A 19,271-nucleotide genomic window follows, 5' to 3' on the forward strand; every position below is an offset into this window, starting at 1 on the left:
TCTTCAGAAATGTGTTCTCAAGCTGTTGAAGTCCCTCTGGGTGAAGACTGATTTTCCACACATGTCCTGCCCTTACCAAGGGTATTTAAGGGACAGAACTCTCATTCATTGACCCTCAGGAATGACTGTTGGTAGAAATGTTTCATCTGTCTGGATCCAGCTAGAAGAGATGCATATAGCTCCCTTCAAACTATGCCATATAATCAATCCAGAGCTCCTCTCACTTCCTAGCAATCCAGGCTGCTCTCTCTGGTCCTGCCAATGGACAGTCATTCAGGCTTGCACGTGAGTGGTGCAGAAAGAGGGGGTGTGGTCTGGGCCCATCTTGATGTGGGAAGGGTACCTGTGTTGTCTGTACTACAAAATCAAAGTCCAAAATCATATTAGTTTTATCACGTTGTTTAGTATAATTTCCATTCCTTTAATAAATTTTGTTTTTCCAACCTCTATGGTCATAGTTAAACAAATTATCCAGTATATGATACTGTGTTAATCAAGTGCAACCACATCTGTGTAATGAAATTCTTTCTTTTTTTTAAGATTTTATTTATTTATTTATCTTTAGAGGGGAAGGAGAGAGGGAGAGAAACATCAATGTATGGTTGTCTTTCGTGCATCCCCTGCTGGGAACTGGCCTGCAGGGAACGGGTCTGCAACCCAGGAATATGCCCTGACTCGGAATCAAACCACGATCCTCTGGTTTGCAGGCCTGTGCTCAGTCCACTGAGCTACACCAGCCAGGGCTTGTGTAATGAAATTATTTACAGCTGTCAATAACAAGATGTTTTTTAATAAACCAAACATTCATGCTATAATAAGTGGGAAAGTGGATTTTATTTGATTATTGTTATTATTTTAATTTTCTGACCACAAGTTTATTCACCACAAAATAACCCCTCCAACTTTACTGAGGTGGTTGACGCAGCCCTGGCTTGGGCTTCAGGGTCTGCACCAGGGGGCACAGCACTCCATCTGTAAATGTCTCTGTCAGCTTTCCCTTGTATGAGTCTTGCAGGTCACTTGTTCTCCAGACATGTGGGCTTTGGCCTGCCAATCTCAGGGCATCTGCAGTGCACGATCTTAGGGGGCAGGGAGAAGTAAACACGGAGATACTGGATGCCCTTGTTAGTAAGGTACCAGTAGAAATGCCTCTAGGTAAACTGTTCCATCACGTCGTGATTTGAGAGACTGCATGGCCTTCATAACGTGAAGATTAGGCACATTCTTGTCTGCCAGCTCAGGGTATTTAGCCATGTGCACATCCTTCTTAACTACCATCACTCCCTCCTTAAAAAGTTCATAAACGACAATCTGGTTCTTGGGCATCAACATCACTGTGGCGGCTGCATCTGGGGCCAGAGCTGGAAAGGAAGAGGGGAAAGTGAATTTTAAAAACAGCATATATAGGATGATCTGTTTTTGGAAAATAAGTTGAAAACATTTTTAAAGGTTTTATTTATTCATTTCTAGAGAGAGGGGTAGGGAAAGAGAAAGAGAGAGACATCCATCGGATCAGTTGCCTCTCACACACCCCCAACAGGGGACCTGGCTTGTAACCCAGGCATGTGTCCTGACTGGAATCAAACAGTGACCTTTTGGTTCACAGGTTGGCGCTCAACCCACTGACCCACACCAGCCAGGGTGAAAAATATTTTAGAACACTTATCTCTGACAGCTTGAAGATAAAGGATTTATTTATCTCATTTTTATTCTTTATTTTCTGTAACAAATGTGTCCTTGTTTCTTAATGAGAGGACAAAAGATGACTAGAACCATATGTCTAAGCTTTCTGTAACTTTTCCACAGGGTAATTTTTAAAAAGCCCTATAACTTAATAGCCTAGGTAAAAGTTGACAAGGACAGAGTCAAGGAAAAATTGTTTCCTAGTCTTCTGGGAAAAGGCAAATCTGCGTTTGAGACATTCCCAAGCACGCCCCGCCCCACCTTCAAAAGCATGTGCCAGCTGCTGTGGTCAACTAGTGTTCTGCTGCCTTTCCTTGTTTAATCTCTCCACACAGTATTTCCAGGTGTTTTTTCCTTAAGAAGGATCTTTACTCCATCATAGCTGAACTGAATCTTGTGTTTTAAAGGACAGATTTTTATTAAAGTTTAGAGTCTTTTTCCCCCTCTATAGAATAAAAGCAGTCTGTAATTTGATAAACACAATATTAGTTGTTATCTCTTCATCAAAGAAGAATGTGAGATGCAAATTAAAACCACAATGAGATACCACCTTACACCTACCAAAATGACTACCATCAATAAATCAACAAACGAGTGTTGGAGAGGATGTGGAGAAAAGTGAATCCTGATAACTGTTGGTGGGAATGCAGACTAGTGCAGCCACTGTGGGAAAACAGTATGGAATTTCCTCAGAAAATTAAAAATGAAACTACCTTTGACCCACTTCTGGGAATATATCCTAAAAATCCCAAATACCAATTTGAAAGGATATATGTACCACTAAGTTCATAGCGATGTTAATTTAAATAGCCAAGATCTGGAAGTAGCCCAAGTGCTCAACAGTAGACAAGTGGATAAAAACTTGTGGTACATTCACACAATGGAATTCTAGATGGCAGTAAAAAAAGAAAAAAGAAAATCTTACTTTTGCAACAGCATGGATAGACCTGGAGATTATTATGCTAAGTGAAATAAGCCAGTCAGAGAAAGACAAATACTATATGACCTCATGTGGAATCTAGTGAACAAAATAAACTGACAAACAAAATAGAAATGGAGGCATGGACACATGGAACAGACTGACAGCTGTCAGAGGGGAGAGGAGACTGGATGAAAGGTAAAGGGATTAGCCAAAGAACATACATGCATAACTCATAGACACAGACAATGCTGTGGTGATGACCTGAGGGAAGTGGGGACAGGGGCTGGGTGGAGGGGGGCAAAGAGGGGAGGGGAATGGGGACATCTGTAATAGTATCACTAAAAAGAGTGAAATAAGTAAATAAAATTCTAAAAACGTGTGAAAGACTCTAAAGGGCTTATCTGTGTCCCCCTCCCAAATTCAAGTTGAAGTGCTAATACCCAGTACGTTGGAATGCTGGAATTCCACTAGATTTGGAGATAATGTCTTTAGAGAGAGAAGTTAAAATCAGATCTTTCACGCCCTAATTCAATCTGACTGGTGCCCCTTTAAGCTTTAAGAAGAGGAAATTAAGATACAGACAACTCCCAGGGGACTCCGAGGACAAACCATGTGCAGACACAGGGAGAAGAGGGCCATCTATAAGCCCAGGAGAGAGACTTCAGAATAAAACCAAACTTGCCAACACCTTCATTTTGGACTTCTAGCCTCCAGAACGTGAGAACTAAATTTTTGTTAAAGCCACCCAATGTGTGGTATTTTGTTGTAGGAGCTCTAGCAAACTAATACAGTGTATTTCCACACTGAAATAAAACTATTGGTTTCCAGAGCCCAGTGGTTGAAGCCTTCTCCATATAACCTCAGAGTTTCTCTGAGATTCCCAGAGTATCTTTTGGATCAGGTATCTAGGATCTTCCTTTAAAAAATCAAAAGGAAGAAAAAAGGCTTATTCAGTTAAATACTCATTTTCAGTAACTCTGATACAGTATTTTAAAAATGAAAGTTAACGTAGTCATGTCCTGTGACCTTACCGGGGAATTAATCTCAGGTCTAATGACAGCTTGGCCACATACTAATTAGGACCTTGGGCACACTTATATTATGAGCCTCGGGTTCTTCGTCACTGTTTTTCATTCCAAACCCACTGAACATGTATGATGTCCTTGGCACTGTGCTCAGGTAGGCAGTACGGATAAATAGCAATGCCACAATCCCTGCCTCTCAAGCTAACAAGATAATGAGGGAACTAGACAAGTAACAACTTCCAGTTGGGAGAATTGTTGAGAAGACAGTTAAGATCTGAAAACCTAAAGGTGAGGTTTCTGTGGACCAATGCTCCAAAGAGAACTTTCTAAAATAACAAATGTTCTTTATCTGCCTGTCCAACACGGTAGTCAGTAGCCACATGTGCCTATTGAGAACTTGCACATAGCTAGTATAACTGAAGAACTGAACTGTGTTTTACTTTATTTAAATAGCTACACATGACTAATAGCTATGGCGTTGGACGGCACAGCTGTGTAGCATCCAAAAGATGTTGAGCAGGCAGGTAACACTTGCAGAACTAGGAAAAGAATCCAGACTGTGGCAGACATCAAGTTTAAAGGTGTAATGTGAGAGTTATTGAGCATAAAGAGTGAAAAAGATTAAAGTAAATAATGGGTCCCTGGAACACTGTATATACTCAAAACCTGGTGCTAAAATATCTTAATGTGCAAATTGTCTTTGTATAGGAGACCAGTTAAAAGCACTGTGGTACTTCCTATGATGAAATAATGTGGAGCACAGACAAGTATGAGGAAGGGCTATATTTATGGACATGGGAATATCTCCAAGATATATCAACTGAGAAAAACAAGCTACTGAACTGAGAGTATCATATGCTACTGTTTGTGCACAAAGGGTGGGAAATTACAAATACATTTTTTTTGCATAAAGAAACTGGAAATAAATTAAACATGGTTAACTGTACATAAGAATATGACAGGGCAAGGGAAACAAGGACACACGTGGAAGGAGGTTTTAATTATATACAGTCTTTAAACTTTTTCAAAAACCATATAAAATTGTTACTATTTAAAATTTGTACCTATATATCCAATGTATAAGACTACCAAAGGCAAAATCAGGATATTTTTCAGGTCATTGTTTTTTTGGTCCTCACCCAAGTATACATTTACTGGTTTTAGAGACAGGAGGGAGCAGAGAGAACATCAACTGGCTGCCTGACATCCAGGCATGTGCCCTGACTGGGAGTCAAACCCTCAACCTTTTTGGTGTATGGGATGCAGCTCTAACCAACTGAACTATCTGGCCAGGGCTTAAGGTCATTAAAAAAAAAAAAGAAAAAAAAAGAAAAAAAAAAAAAAAAAAAATTTTCATCTTACATTGATGTAATTTGTCCTGAACATGCCTTAGTACTCTAGAAATTCCATTTAGACCCCACTTCTAAAATATTGATCTAACTCCTGGCCCTGGTCTGTGTGAACCCCTCCTTTCCTCTCTGACCATTCTTCCTTCCTCACCTTCCTGCCCCCAGGCTACAGAAGAGCGGAAACTACTGGATTTTTACTCTCAGAATCCTTAAAAATCATAAGAGACAGAATCTGGGTAGATAGTTAAAATAACCTGAACTTGAGAACCACTACATTAAGCCAAAATGTGTAACAAAAGGTACCTGGAGCACTCCCACTGCCACTCCCTGCCAGCTTCACCCTCTGTGCACTTTCCACTCCTGGGCCACAGCCAGGCTAGAAGTCAATGTGCAAAGAAGCTTGCTCGGGCCCGATGGACCAAAAGACTAGGCACAGCCAGAACAAATCAGAGACGCCCATTTCATATTTTTAAAAACTTCCATTGACATAATATCAAGACTGTTTTTGGCCTGGGCTGTTCCTTCAAATAGAAACAGAGAGATGGGTACAAAATAAGGAATGTGAGGTAGGACTGGGATGAGGATTGAACATGGATGTTTAGTTACCCAGAAAAACAATGCTATTTTTTCTTTCTTTTCAACACAGTCCCTGGAAAACCATCCAAAATGGCTTTATATGGCCCTGGCTGGGTAGCTCAGTTGGTTAGAGCGACATCCTGATACACCAAGGTTGCAGGTTCAATCCCCATCAGGGCACATACAAGAATCAACCAATGAGTACATAAATAGGGGGTGGGCTGGGATGGGAGTAAAAGAAAACGATACTTGAAAAATAAATTAATTAAAAGAAAAGATGCTTAAAAAAGAATACATAAATAAGTGGAACAACAAATTGATGCTTCTCTCCCTTCCTCTCTAAAAATCAATCAAAAAACATTTTTTAAATATCCTTAAAATTGCTTTATGAGCATTTAACAACTACTTTGTATAACTGCATGGCTTAAAAAGTCAACTAGGATTCATTGTTTTAATGTTTTTTAAAAAAGAGATTTTCATTTATTTTGAGAGAGGGGGGAAGGGAGGGAGAAAGGGAGAGAAACACAGATGTGATGTGCAAGAAATACATTAATTTGGTTGCCCCTTGCATACCCCCAGCTGGGGACCTGGCCCTGCAACCCAGGCATATTCTCCGACTGGGAATTGAACCAGTGACCTTTTTGTTTCAGAGGCTGGCACTCAATCATTTAGCCACAGCTCCTCAGGCTGCATTGTTTTATTTTAAAAGAACGTTCATGAATATGATATTTGCCATTACTAAATGTTTACAATGCCAGACCCCAGGCATTTTACCTGGACTATCTCAATTAGTTTCTAAGCTCCAGAAATACTACTCTCCTCAGTCCTTCAGAAGAGTCATGCCATAGCACAACTTTACTGGATAGATTACAAGGTCCACTTGTTGAAATCATCCTGAGCCCTTTGTGACTCCCTCATCTGGATGTCGCAATCTGTGCTATTCATTTTAAAGTTTGTAATGTGCACCACTGGTCAGTAGATGGTGCCAGGAAACCATCTGTGGCATAATTAGGGGTTGCCAAAAGTTCTGACAGCACCGAAGACAAATCCTGCATTCACTATGGCATCCTTAGGTTTTTGTGAATGAGAGGAGTTATGTGTTGGCTGATAAAGTAGACTGTAAGACTTTTGAATATACACTGACTATGATAACTAGGAGACCTAAGTGGGTAGAGGAAGCAAAATAACATTCAGTTGGTCAACAACACGTCTGAGTAGTGGGACAGAATCTGGTCAGTCCTTGGCAAGCCCCTAGCAGGGGTCCAAGTGAGGAACTTTGAGAGGGCTACAGACTGGAAAGAAGCAGATCTTAGACATATGGCCTGAGGACACAGGCCCTTTCTATCCAGAGGAGAAGCTGGAGGCTCAGAAGGGCAGCTTGCAACACCTGATTTTCTCCGCAAAGCAAGATATCCCTAGTTATTGGGGGAAAGCAGCTTTAAGGTTATGCGCTTCTTTGGTGTGAGATTCTAGTTACCTATTTTGTGCACTTCTGCCACTCCAGAATGTCCCCTCTAGTTCCTTAGCTCAGGCCCCTAGGGTCTTTTCCTGAGGTCTGTGTTGTCCTCCCAGCACTATCTTCAGCCACAAACAACCCTTATCTATCCAAAAGGTAGCCAGAGAGTTCAGTTCAAGACATTTATGGGAATTCCAAATTATTGCCAGCATGAGTGGGGAGAATCATGTAATTCAAAAATTAAAGATGGTTGTATAATAGAAAATCAATCAACAGATGAGGAAAGAGGCATATGACAAATCACTAGCAGAAAAAGGGCCAGAACCCAGGGATTTTTCCCTCAGTTGACCCACTGCTTTTTTTCTGCACCCATCATGCTATGTAAAGGAAATGAACTGATGCTAGTTTGTTTCTTTTATGATCTACTAAACTTATAATCAAGAAGAGCCTTTTGCAGGTCTGTTTTAGATTTTTAAATTAACACTTGCTGATAGCTTGCATGTCAATAATCACTGATATTATTCCTGGTCACTGAAAAGTATATGAAACTGGTCATAAATAACCTCTTTGGCCACACATGCACCTTAGCCAAAAAGAATTGTGTGAGAAGCTGTAAAAATTAGACTTTGATTCTAGCTCTCATCCTGATTTTTAGGCTCTTCCTGCTGCTTTCCTGGGACTCACCAATATGACACTGATGAGGGCAGCAGTCTGGTACAGACTTGTGAACATACTTTTCTAAACTTGTCCACATAAGGTAGCTTTAAAATGTGAACACTTAAAGGAAAGAGATGCAGTCTATTTCACTATTAGATATTTGTTTTGCTGCTGAATCAGTAAGCAGTACAACAAAGATGATCTAGGAGAAGGACCAGTGCAGGTGTCCAGAATGAGATAAAACCCACCCTTCTGTGAGCCCCTCTAGGCCTGGCTCTCAGCTCCATTATCTATGCAGGAACTCTTGGTGACATTGTATGATGAGGCTACAGTCTCTGGAATGCAAACTTTGCAGTCTGCAGGCTCCCACATGACCCTGGTTTGAGTTTATGGTGTCCTTGAAGATTAGTTCACTGTTGCCAAGTGGTGACAGTAGGAACTATGTAAGAAATGGGGCTTTATGGCCTGGCTCCTGTGGCTCAGTAGATTGAGCTGGCCTATGAACCAAAGGGTTGCTGGTTCGATTCCCAGCTAGAGTGCCTAGGTTGCACGCCAGGTCCCCGTTTGGGAGTGTGTAAGAGGCAATCAATCTATGTTTCTCTCTCACATTAATGTTTTTCTTTCTTCCATCTCTCCCCTCTCTCTAAAAGTAAATAAATAAAATCTTTAAAAAAAAGAAATGGGGCTTTGAAAAGAACAATGGCAACACTTCCACTTTTATATAAAGTATTTATTTTTGTGGCATACAAAAAGTATAAATATGATTTACATAAAACCAATCACCTGCACATTCAAGCAGCAAATACATGAAGCAAGAAAATAAATGTCTCTGAGCCAGAGGAAGCAGAAAGGAACAGGATTAGAGCTGGTCAGCCCAGGAGGCTCCCCTTCTCCAGATGCTGTCAATTATTACAACCAGACATAGTGATCAGCTTTGTTTTCAAGGAGGACAGCTCACCTGACAGTACTTGAGGAAGGTGGTGCCAGAGGTCTGAAGGGCTTTGGGCACTTCTATGAAGGAGGCACTTGATGGAAGCATGCCTGAGATGGAAACCAATCATGACAAAACACATCACATAGGACTTTCAAGTGGGGAGAAGCCAAAGGACTTTTCATCTCACAGACCGCCTTCTGTCACAATGCTTTTTGATATGGAGCATGGAACAACAGGAAGCAGAGGCAAAAAGAGAGTCCACAGAAGGGAAACAAAATGGAACAATGACCACTGATATCTTGCCCCACACTGGCAAACAGCTCAATGCACAAAGGCTTGGGTGTTGAGCATTGCTGAATGCAGCACTCACAAAATTACTGGATTCTCAAGATTCAGGTACACTCTGAGACAGGTGAGCTGACAGCAGAGTCACATTATCAGCAGAGGTGCTAATAATCTGAACAACTTAGCAAAACTCATGATCTATGAGGAAGACAGGAGCTTCATCTGTACCAATGAACCAGGCTTTAGGGAGCTGATAATATTTATTTCAAGAAGAAAGGCCCCAAGTTCTGCCCAGTAAGGTCTGCAGAGCTCAGGAGTTAGCTGGTTGCCACCAAGCCTCTCCCGCCACCACTTTTGATAATGACAGAGTTTCAACACATAATAATCTCTTACTTCTTACATGGTCTACAGGTGTGTGTGTCCCTTTGAACCATCGCTCCATATTAATACAGCTGGGGAGGCACTCCTGGGTTGAAAATGAAGGCATCTGTCAAATTACTCTCAGTCTTAAGTAGACTAAGTCACCTCTGGAGTTTTTAGTCTGAACTGAAATTAAGACAATTATATAAAATTCTCACATCACCAGTCACAAATGTGGCCATAGGCTCTTTGACTGAACTTGGTGCCAGCCAATCTGCTCTGAGGAAAGAGGGGGACTGACATCAGTACCTTCCAAGCACCATGGGGACACCAAGCTAGCTCTAAGAAACAAATACTATACTCCCTGTTGTTAAAACAATACAATTCTAGATTTGTTTCCTAGTGAGCGCAAGTTCTTTTCTTGGGGAAGGTAAAGTGGCTGGCATTGTCTTCTCCTATAGGTGTGTCAGGCAGGTTAGGGGAATTAAGCCACCTGTGTGGACTCAAAATGATCGTGGACCTTGGAGTTTTCCAGTTCTGATGATGAACAATACTCTAGAAACCATCGTCACCAAAACAAGGTAGTGCTTTGTTAACAGTGAATGCAGCTGAGCACCTCTCTGGATCCAATCTGTAGGACTTCTCCATTTCCCACTCATACCGTTGCATAATAGGAGCCTCTTCTGGAAACGCCCAAGTCCAGAGAGTATAAAGATATACCTGAAGCAGAGGTTGGCAAACTATGGCCCACAGGCCAAATCTGGCTACTGCCTGGTTTTATAAAGTTTCACCAGAATAAGGCCACCCTCATCCATATATGAACTGGCCATGGCTACTTCTGCACTACAATGACAGAACTGAGTAGTTCTGAGAGAGACCATCTGGCCCTTGAGGGGAAAAAGTTTGCAGACCTAAAGTTAGAGACTAAAGTCAATTTAGGGAACTGTTCCTCTCTGAAAATGTCTTCAAAAAAGACACCCAAGTATTTAATTAGAACCTGATTCTAGCTACAAGTTTCCAAGGAAATCTGACTCTTGCACAGAATCTATAAGAGGCAATAACCTCAAGGGCTATCATTGTGCTCTGGACAAAAGCCTTCCTCTGCTTTTAATTAATAATTTCTCACGTATGTTAACCTATAGTCCTTGACCAGGTCTGTGAAATCCAGAGAAGTGGGGTGTGTGTGTCTACATGTGTATACATAACACATACATGTATGTATATACACATATACACACACATACATTCAGGGATTATTCCAAAAGGTGCAGATTGTCTCTCTTCATGTCCTGGGCCAAGAGCAAGGTAGGCAACTACCTGCTCCTGAAAGCTCTGTAGTGAGAAAGTCCAGCTCTGTGTGTGCTTTCCGTCTCATTCACACGCTAGCTTGCTGTCAAAGCTAGAAAGCCCAATGGCGAAGGCCTGAAGTGCACACAGTGGGTAGTTGTAATCCAGGGTGAACACGTCGTCTGCCACACGTCCAAACTGCATGACTATATAGTCAGCTGGAAACACAGAAAATATGATATTAGAAGATAATGTGGCTGTACTAGAAAAAAGCCTGTTAACATACAAAAAAAACAAATCCTCCAAATAGGGTAGGTAATCAGCAGATCTCAACCACAGAGATGAGACTACTCCTGACCAGCATGAAAGGGAAAGAAGAGAGATGAGTTAAGAGTAGCTTGCTGGGCACAGCACAAGTTTCACGAGCTAGAGTTGCCAAGGAACCTGTACCGAGTGAGCATCACTTGCATTTGCTTCTCAAACAGCCTCAGGCTTTTTAGTCCCCCTCAAAACATTGGTTCGGAAGTTTTACTGTAAAACTGTTGTTTTGTCTTTCCAAAGAAATCATTTCTTTCTGAGACAATTCTCTCCTGAATATAGCTTCCTATCAGTGATAGGAAATGTTCATTCCCCCACTGTGTAAGGACATCCTTCCTCCTGCGCCCATCCAGCCCTTCCTGTGGCTTACGGTCATTTTCGTGTACTATCTGAAAGTTCTTCACAGAAGCCTGAGTGACCCGGCCATGGAAGTTCAGGACATAGGACTGAGTGTCATCATTCCAGACTGGGGCCTTGTTGTGCAGCTCAATCAAGTTCTCCATGGTTTTGTTTTGCCATTTTGAAAGCAAGCTCTCATGGTCCTGTTTGAAAGGAAAATCACTGCTTTGTAAGAGAACCATAAGAAACCATTCATTCTCAACTCTGTGAGGGAGAAAGTAGAGTAGGGGAATATTTTCTCCATTTCAGAAAGGGTAAAAGAGAAGCAAAGTTATCAATTAAGCTGGGTTTTTTTATTCTTACAGATTGTTTAGCATTTGTCTTTGCAGACTGGTTGCAAATCAAGCACTCTAGCAACTAGTCTGTAATTGTACTTATCCTGAGGTTCTGGAGTGATGGATCTCCTAAATTGAAAGATGATGAGCAATACTCCAGTTTGGGGTTTTGGGTTGATGTTTTCTGTACTATATGCTTGTCTTTTAGAGTCCTTTACTGATTCAATATGTTCTTACGTTTCGTGGCCAAAATGGGATCCGTTGATGATTCATATTCATCCCTGGAATGATCACAGACATTTTCCTAGGACCTTTAAATCCAAGTACATTTGTTTCCTGGAAGACAGGTAAATAAGACAGAACTTGGAAACAGAAAGGAAAACAAGACCACCTTCCTTTTTTCTTTTCTATTACAGAGAGCAAGGGGTAGAGACAGAAACATTGATTTGTTATTCCACTTACTTATGCACTCATTAGTTGATCCTTGTAGTGCCCTGACCAGGGATCAAACCTTTAATCTTGACATGCAAGGACAATGCTGTAACCAAATGGCCAGGGCCAAGACCATATTCTTGACATAACACTTACCTGAGCCCTAAGAGCTATTTTATTATTACTATAGTTAAAGAGAGAGAGAGAATCAAGACCAGGAAAGTAATTATCCATCTCCCTCTTTTTAAACCTAATTGGAACACCTGAATTTAAACAGACTTATTGGTTTAAAATTTTACTCTTACTACTTAAATGAACTTTGAGACAACTGTGAGCAAACTGTCCAGTTCTTGTCATCAGTAAGTATTTATTCCTAGCCCTGGCCAGGTAGCTCAGTTAGTTGGAGCATCATCCCATATACCAAAAGACTGAGAGTTTGATCCCTGGTCAGGGCACATACCGAGGTTATAGGATTGATCCCCAGCCAGGGTGCATATGGGAGGCAATTGATTAATGTTTCTTTCGTCACCACCCCACTCCCCCCACTTTCTCTCTATCTAAAATTAGTAAAGATAATCCTTGGGTGAGGATTAAAATCTCAGAAATAAATCAATCAATCTTTATCTCCCAAAGAGAGTACAGCACTGTATGATCTACAGTGAAAATTACAGTGTAAATTAAATGGGGCCTGTATCAGGAGGTAAAAAACTCAAACGCCTCTCAAGCCAGGCAGATTATATATGAATAAAATAAGTACATTAAATATGAGGAAAGACCCAAAGACCCCATAATTATCTTGTTTATCTTGTTGAGGGTGGGCTCCTTATAGTTCAGGCTTCCCCCTTCCCCCATTAGGTTAGTGTTCTAGGAACACATCTGTATCAGTGTATCAGCTGGTGGTGTTGTGAGATGCTACATTCGGCTTCAGTGAATTTTTCCTAAGACTCTTTCTAGCATTTGCCCATTTCATCCTGGGTGATTTATGAGCATACTGACCCACACTGAGCTGAGTGTTCAGCAGGGGGTTTTTTTTTTTGTATTTTTTAAAAATATTTTATTTATTTATTTTTTGAGAGAGGGGAAGGGAAGGAGAAAGTGGGAGAGAAAGATCAATGTATGGTTGCCTCTCACGCGTCCCCTGCTGGGAACTGGCCTGCAACCCCAGGCATGTGCCCTGACTTGGGAATCGAACCGCGATACTCTGGTTCGCAGGCCCGCGCTCAATCCACTGAGCTATGCCAGCCAGGGCGTGTTCAGCAGTTTTTGACCCAAAAGTTCATGAACCTCATACCCTACCCTCCCTATTTACCCACTCTTGTCCCAAGTAACTTTTTTTTTGTTTCCCTGGGTAAAAGGAAACATTTGCCGATGTGGAAGAGGTGAAACAAAAAACAGCAGAAGCACTAAAAGGCACTAAAAGTGATTAGTTCAAAAACTGTTCTGAGCGGTGAAATAAAGGTTTCAGTAGGTATATTGCACCAAATGGAGAGTACTTTGAAGGGGACTAAAGTTCAAACACGTCAGAATACACAGTTTTTTTGTAAATAAATTCTGGGTTTTGGGGTCGCCCCTTGTATGTGGACGTGTGTGTGTTTACATACATATCCACATGCACACAAATGACAGTCATGCACAGTTAAAATGTTAAGACTTTGGGGAAAAAATGTTGAGGCTTTGAGATCAAGGAACAGCTGAGTTGGGTTAATACCTTCCTGCTTTCTTTTTTTTTACTTAACAATTCTGAGAGGAAGCAGTGGGTGTATACAGAAGAATGTCAACCATGTCTAGCGGTCAGGAAAGACTCCTCTGATGATGTCGGCTGATACGCAAAGGGCAAGAAGGGAAACTAGGGAAGGTTCTCAAGACAAGGATGATCTTAAGGTAGAACAAAGGATAACAGGAGGGAGGGCTGCTGTGGCCAGAATGATAGGAAAGGACAGGGAGAGTGCTGCTAGAACTGTCTGCAAGGAAATTTCAGATTTTATTCTGTACATAATGGGTAGTCTAAAAGATTTGAAGCAGGAGAACAATAAGATCAACTGGAATTCTGTTTTAGGAAGATTTGTCTGGCAGCAGTACAGAATAAACAGAAAAAGACTACAAGCAAAGAGATCAGTTTGTAATTTATTGTAGCCTCTGGCCAATGGGTTTAGAGGTAATAAAGGTCTATGTTAATCCAATGGCATTAGGAAAAGAGAAGAGCAGATAAGGCAAGACATCCTAAAACAGTAAAAAAATAAATGAACTTGGCAATTCATAAATACTTAGAACTCAAACATATACAGAAAATGATTCCAGCAACAGAAAAGGGGGATCAGTAAATAGAAACAAGCCCGGGAGGGAAGATAGTAAGTTTAGTGTAAGATGTCAGCAGGGAATCCAGGAAGTGAAGGAAGAGGTACTTCCAAGGACAGCACTTACGTAGCAGATGGCTGCCAGCTCCTGCCGGGTATAGGCCTTTTCTACCAGACCTTGAGCTTTGGCGGGGCTGACACCATGGTCATAAACTGTAAACTTGGTCCCCATGAGGTTGGATCTAGAATCAAAAGAAAAAGTCACCATAATGGTCTATATTTTTTCTCTTACACAAACACAGTCTAGGAGAGGTACGTAACAGAACGGAAGGCTACCTGCCTATTTTCCAAATGTCTAAGTGTTCCTCATCACTTTTTCAAAGATCTCTCATTAAAACAAAGAAAGGACTTAGATTTTCTTTTAACTTCTTTGTCTTTAGATTACAATATTAATAGATTATAACTTACAAAAGCTGATTGTAAAAAAGATATGGGTTGTCCTAAAACTACACTGTCAACCTAAAAATAAAAGGCCAAAGTGAGAGGCAACAAGCATTTATTTGAGATCAAAAAAAAAAGAATAGCTATTCAGAAAGCACTGATTCAGAGGCAGAAACCCAAACAGTATTCTGATTAGGAGACAAAGGCAAGAGTTACTTATGAGAAAGGGAAAAGGAACTTATTACCTCAGTACAAGTAAGGCACTGCTAATTGGTGCAGATAAGCTAACATAGTGACACAAGTTCTAAATAATGGTTTTAATTTTTAATCCTATGGTCATCAGTCTTATAGTCATAATATCTGCTTTCTTGTTATCTTTGCACAATACATTTTTCAGCCCAGTCCAAAGATTATTCTGTCCAGTTTTAACATTCCAAAGGTTTGAGGCATAAGACGATGCAAATCAATTGCTCTGGGATGGCAGCTCCAACTCCTCCTTTTTTTATCCTCACCCAAACACATGTTTTTTTCATTGCTTTTAGAAGGAAAAGTAAAGAGAGAGAGACATCAATGTGAGAGAAAACATCTATTGGTTGCCTTCTCGTATGCGCCCTGAGCAGGGATTGAACTTGCAACCTGCCCTGACCGGAAATCAATCCACGACTTTTCCGTCTATGGGACAACGCTCCAACAGCTCAGTCATACTGGCCAGGACCCTGACTTCATTTTTAAAGTGATTCCACTTATATTATTTTTTACAACAGGAATAAAAGTATAAGAAAGAATAGGACAGTGATACAGGGATGCTATCACCTGAGTTTGCCAATATAACTTTCTCCTTCACGAGATAAATCTGTTGGATCAGTAGAGATAAGGTAATTGGATGTTTTGCTCTTTTTTCGCTTTCTACCTGCAAGAAGAAATATCTGGGGGGAAAAAAAGTCAGTCAATAATGAAGTCAGAAGAATCACTATGGTTTATTTTGTCTACTTATTTAGTAAATGTTTAGCAATGGCTATCCCAGTATCAAGCAGTCAAATCTTTGGTTTTTTGTTTATTATTGTTAAAGAGGCTTAAGTCACTTTAATTTTTCTTGTATGGACTATGTAGTGGCCACAGCTGGCCCCTGGGTCCTGTGCATGGAGACTCTGGTCTGGGTCTTTACAAGATGGCGAACTCCTGCTGGGGAGACTTGGTGAACACAGTCTCTTTTCCAGAGGCTGGGGGTGAGACAGCAGTGGATCTTGGAGCCGGCATCAAAGCTGGCCTTTTCAAAGTTGCCTAGGGTGACAGTGTAGCCCTGCCCGAGGTATAGCAGTCCTCAATGCTGCCCAGAAGCTGAGACAATGCCAGCATCCCTGACAGTGGGGATGAGGCCACCAACACAGAGCAACACTGGCCAGGCACCTTGCAAGGGACAGTGTGAGGCTTGCCAACCTTGTTTCCCCAGTAGCCTCACCATACAAGGACTATGGAGAGTTTTGCCAGCATGAAGGCCCCATGAATGGCAGTGGCTACTTCCTTCTAACATGTAATACATAGACTGACATGGCTGTTCTAATTCCCAATGGCAATAAATGTCTTGAACCTGGTCTGTATTACACAGACATAATCTTCAAACCTCATTCTTGAGGGATGGCCCAGAAAACCCAACATTCTGATTCCTTGATGGACAGGCAGAAGAGAGAGATCCCCTTCAGAGAGCCGATCATGTCTGTGACCAGAGGACCAAGCTTAGTGAAGGGTATCCACTGCTTGTCCTTGGCCTTGCCTCACAAACTCCATGGTCTTGATCCCCAGCTTCGAAAGAAGCCACCAAGTCCTCCCATTCCAGGGCCCCCAGGATCTCACCCTGTCTTGGCACCAGTGTCGTCACCATCTGGTGTTTTCTCAGAGAAGACCGATCTGTGTGGGTCTTTAACCCTTTTCATAATAGCCCTCATAATGCTTCTAAGAATTCACAAGCAGTGTCTCCCAACTGCGCAACTTTTCTAAGTTTGCTAGCTTTATTCTCTACATAACTATTTACAACTTTATCCCTGAAACCTCCAGTGACTTTTAAAAAAAGCTTCATCCAATTCCATAAAAAAGAGAAACTTTCCAACTTAAGGAGAGACAGGATCCTAAATACCTACCCTTCCCATTCTTTACTACAACTGCATTCCTAATACTCCTTTTGGTATTTTGTTGGGGCGGGAGTTGTATTTTTTAAACTTTTGTGACTTCAGTGGTATGAACAGCCTCATATTTATGCTTCCTTGCTAAACCCTACTGGACTTGGGCCATAATGGGAAGCAGAAGAGTGCTAGTATACACTAAAAGAAGACTTTGGAATAAAAAACATGTGGGTTTGAATCTGGTTCTGCCACTTAGTGGTATGACCTGGGACAGGATATCACTTCCTAAACCATAAAGCAGGGATATAAATCTCATCTTACCAGGTTGTCATAAGGATTGTAAGTGATAATGAAGCATTTAGCACATGCCTGGTACATCATAAAAACTCACTAAACAGTGGTCATAATAACAATGATATCTATTATCATAATCTAATTTCTAGGATCCTTAAATCATCCACTTAGACCTGTTAATAATACAAAATATACTGTTTAGTAGCAAATATTAAACTGTCTCAAACTTAGGTACAAAAGTAAATTAGAATTTCTAGGGTAGAAACAAGACTTTTCACTTGTATATTCTTTTATATTTTCAATTTATCCTATTCCCTAAAACTTGTTCTTTCTTCCACAATGTCATTTTCTACCATAATAAAAGTAAAAACCAAAGAGCACACGGTAACAGCCCCCATCCCAAAAAAGGAACAGAAGTAAAAATAATTACATTCAAATATTCTCTTCCATTTTCTTACATTCAGAATAAAACTCTTTTTTTGGTGTGGAGGGAGATTTTTGCCTATTGGATTATGAGCTCTTTGAAAATAGTGAGAACATAGCAGCTGGCAATTAATAAATATAATCTATTACCTCTAGCTGCCTTGGTATAATACCAGTGTTATTCCCCTATCACAAGACCCATCAACAATCTATTCTCACATTTTTCCCCTCTCTCTCAAGATTTGTCTTAAAAATCAATTCTCAGGTTCTAACTAGGTAGGTCAGCTGGTTGACCTACCTAGGCAGCTCTACTAGGTAGAGCAATGTCCCAACAGGCTGATTGTGGATTTGATCCCTGGTCACGTACAAGAATCAATCAATGAACACATTCAAAAGTGCAACAGCAAATCGACGTTTCTCTTGCTCTCAAATCAATAAGTACAAATTTAAAATAAACAGAATCAATTCTCATACCTTCCGATTTTCATCCTTTTCCAAGTGCATATAGTAAGTGGGAAAGAGACCCCCATCCATTCCTTTTTTATCTCTGGTTATCCGACACTTGACTGTGATGCCTCGAGGGGCAGGACTATAAGCAAAGTCCTCTAAATTCTCCACTTCTCCCAGCTGGTTATCATTTTGTTGGGCTGAAATACCAGAAGCTCCTGTATCCTGAAAGAACAGCCGTATATAAGCAAGAGGCAGGGTTAGAAACACCTCCTATTCTCTCTGAGAAACACTTCGTGGATAAAATAACATTGATTTATCCCTGTGTCTTCAGTCTTCTGACAAAATAATAGAAAACTGAGAAGTTAAGTAAGTATATGGATGTTTGGAATAATGAAGGAGCTTAAGTACAAAAATGGGATATAGCTTCACAATAGCTGGCTTGAGACACAAGAAATTTAGAGAGGTTATGAACTTTAAATTTGCGTTTAAATCTTTTGAAGCAACACTCACTCCATAATGGTATTTAAACACTGAAGATATATTTAGGAAATAGTTAAATTACCTCCAAAGGAAGAAATTTCAGAACTACATACTGTGGTTGACTTCTGGCTGGATGAAGAACTAGATCTTTCTGCCCCTGAACGTGGTGAATGAGATCTTAATTTTTCTCCTTCTTCTTCCCCATCAGTCTCCTCATCAAAGTTCAAACTACCTGAGATACCTAGAGGAAAAGGAAGAACTGTCAACAAAACTGGTTTAAAAAAGAAACCTTTGAACCAAAGAGAATTTTAATTTTCTTGCTTAAAACATTGTAAGCTATTCTGACTGAAAACACAGCGACTTTATCCAAATTTTGACAATTCTTTCTTCATATTCTCACTCAAATGTACCCCTTTGTCTTTTTTTCCCACTGTTGCCACCCTAATTTAGCTCTTTAAGACATTATGTGTGTGGGAAAAATATTTGCAAATCATGTATCTGATGAAGGATTAATATCTAGGATAAACAAAGAACTCCTATAACTCAACAACAACAAACAACCCAATTCAAAAATGGGTAAAGGACTTGAATAAACATTTCTCTAAAGAAGATTCGTAAATGGCTGACAAGCACCTGAAAAAGATGCACATCACTAATCATTACAGAAATGCAAATCAAAATCACAATGAGATACTACTTCACAAGAATCAGGATGGCTGTTTTTTGTTGTGAACAAAAAACAGGCACTGGCCAGGTAGGTCAGATGGTTAGAGCCAAGGCTGCAAGTTCAATCCCCACTCAGGGCACGTCCAAG

General features: G+C 40.7%; 1 protein-coding gene across 3 annotated transcripts in view; it reads right to left on the reverse strand.

Annotated features, from left to right (window-relative positions):
• Nucleotides 1-917: 917 nt before the first annotated feature.
• Nucleotides 918-19,271, reverse strand: part of TULP3 (TUB like protein 3) — a 67,887-nt gene continuing 49,533 nt past the window's right edge. For 2 of the 3 annotated variants that reach the window (XM_037133937.2, XM_053662372.1), the window contains exons 5-11: nt 18,571-18,698; nt 18,002-18,199; nt 15,507-15,619; nt 14,380-14,494; nt 11,764-11,862; nt 11,223-11,394; nt 8,384-10,752 (exon numbers count right to left, since the gene is read on the reverse strand). In XM_037133937.2, coding sequence (XP_036989832.2) covers nt 10,619-10,752; nt 11,223-11,394; nt 11,764-11,862; nt 14,380-14,494; nt 15,507-15,619; nt 18,002-18,199; nt 18,571-18,698 — 959 coding nt within the window. In that variant the 3' untranslated portion in view covers nt 8,384-10,618. Of the gene's footprint in view, nt 1,362-8,383; nt 10,753-11,222; nt 11,395-11,763; nt 11,863-14,379; nt 14,495-15,506; nt 15,620-18,001; nt 18,200-18,570; nt 18,699-19,271 lie in introns of those variants that run through there. The other variant, XR_008391051.1, reaches the window with a different exon arrangement.

Source organism: Artibeus jamaicensis, unplaced genomic scaffold (genome assembly GCF_021234435.1).
Source record: "Artibeus jamaicensis isolate MK-2021 breed Jamaican fruit bat unplaced genomic scaffold, CSHL_Jam_final contig_1028, whole genome shotgun sequence".
NCBI classification, from domain to species: domain Eukaryota; kingdom Metazoa; phylum Chordata; class Mammalia; order Chiroptera; family Phyllostomidae; genus Artibeus; species Artibeus jamaicensis.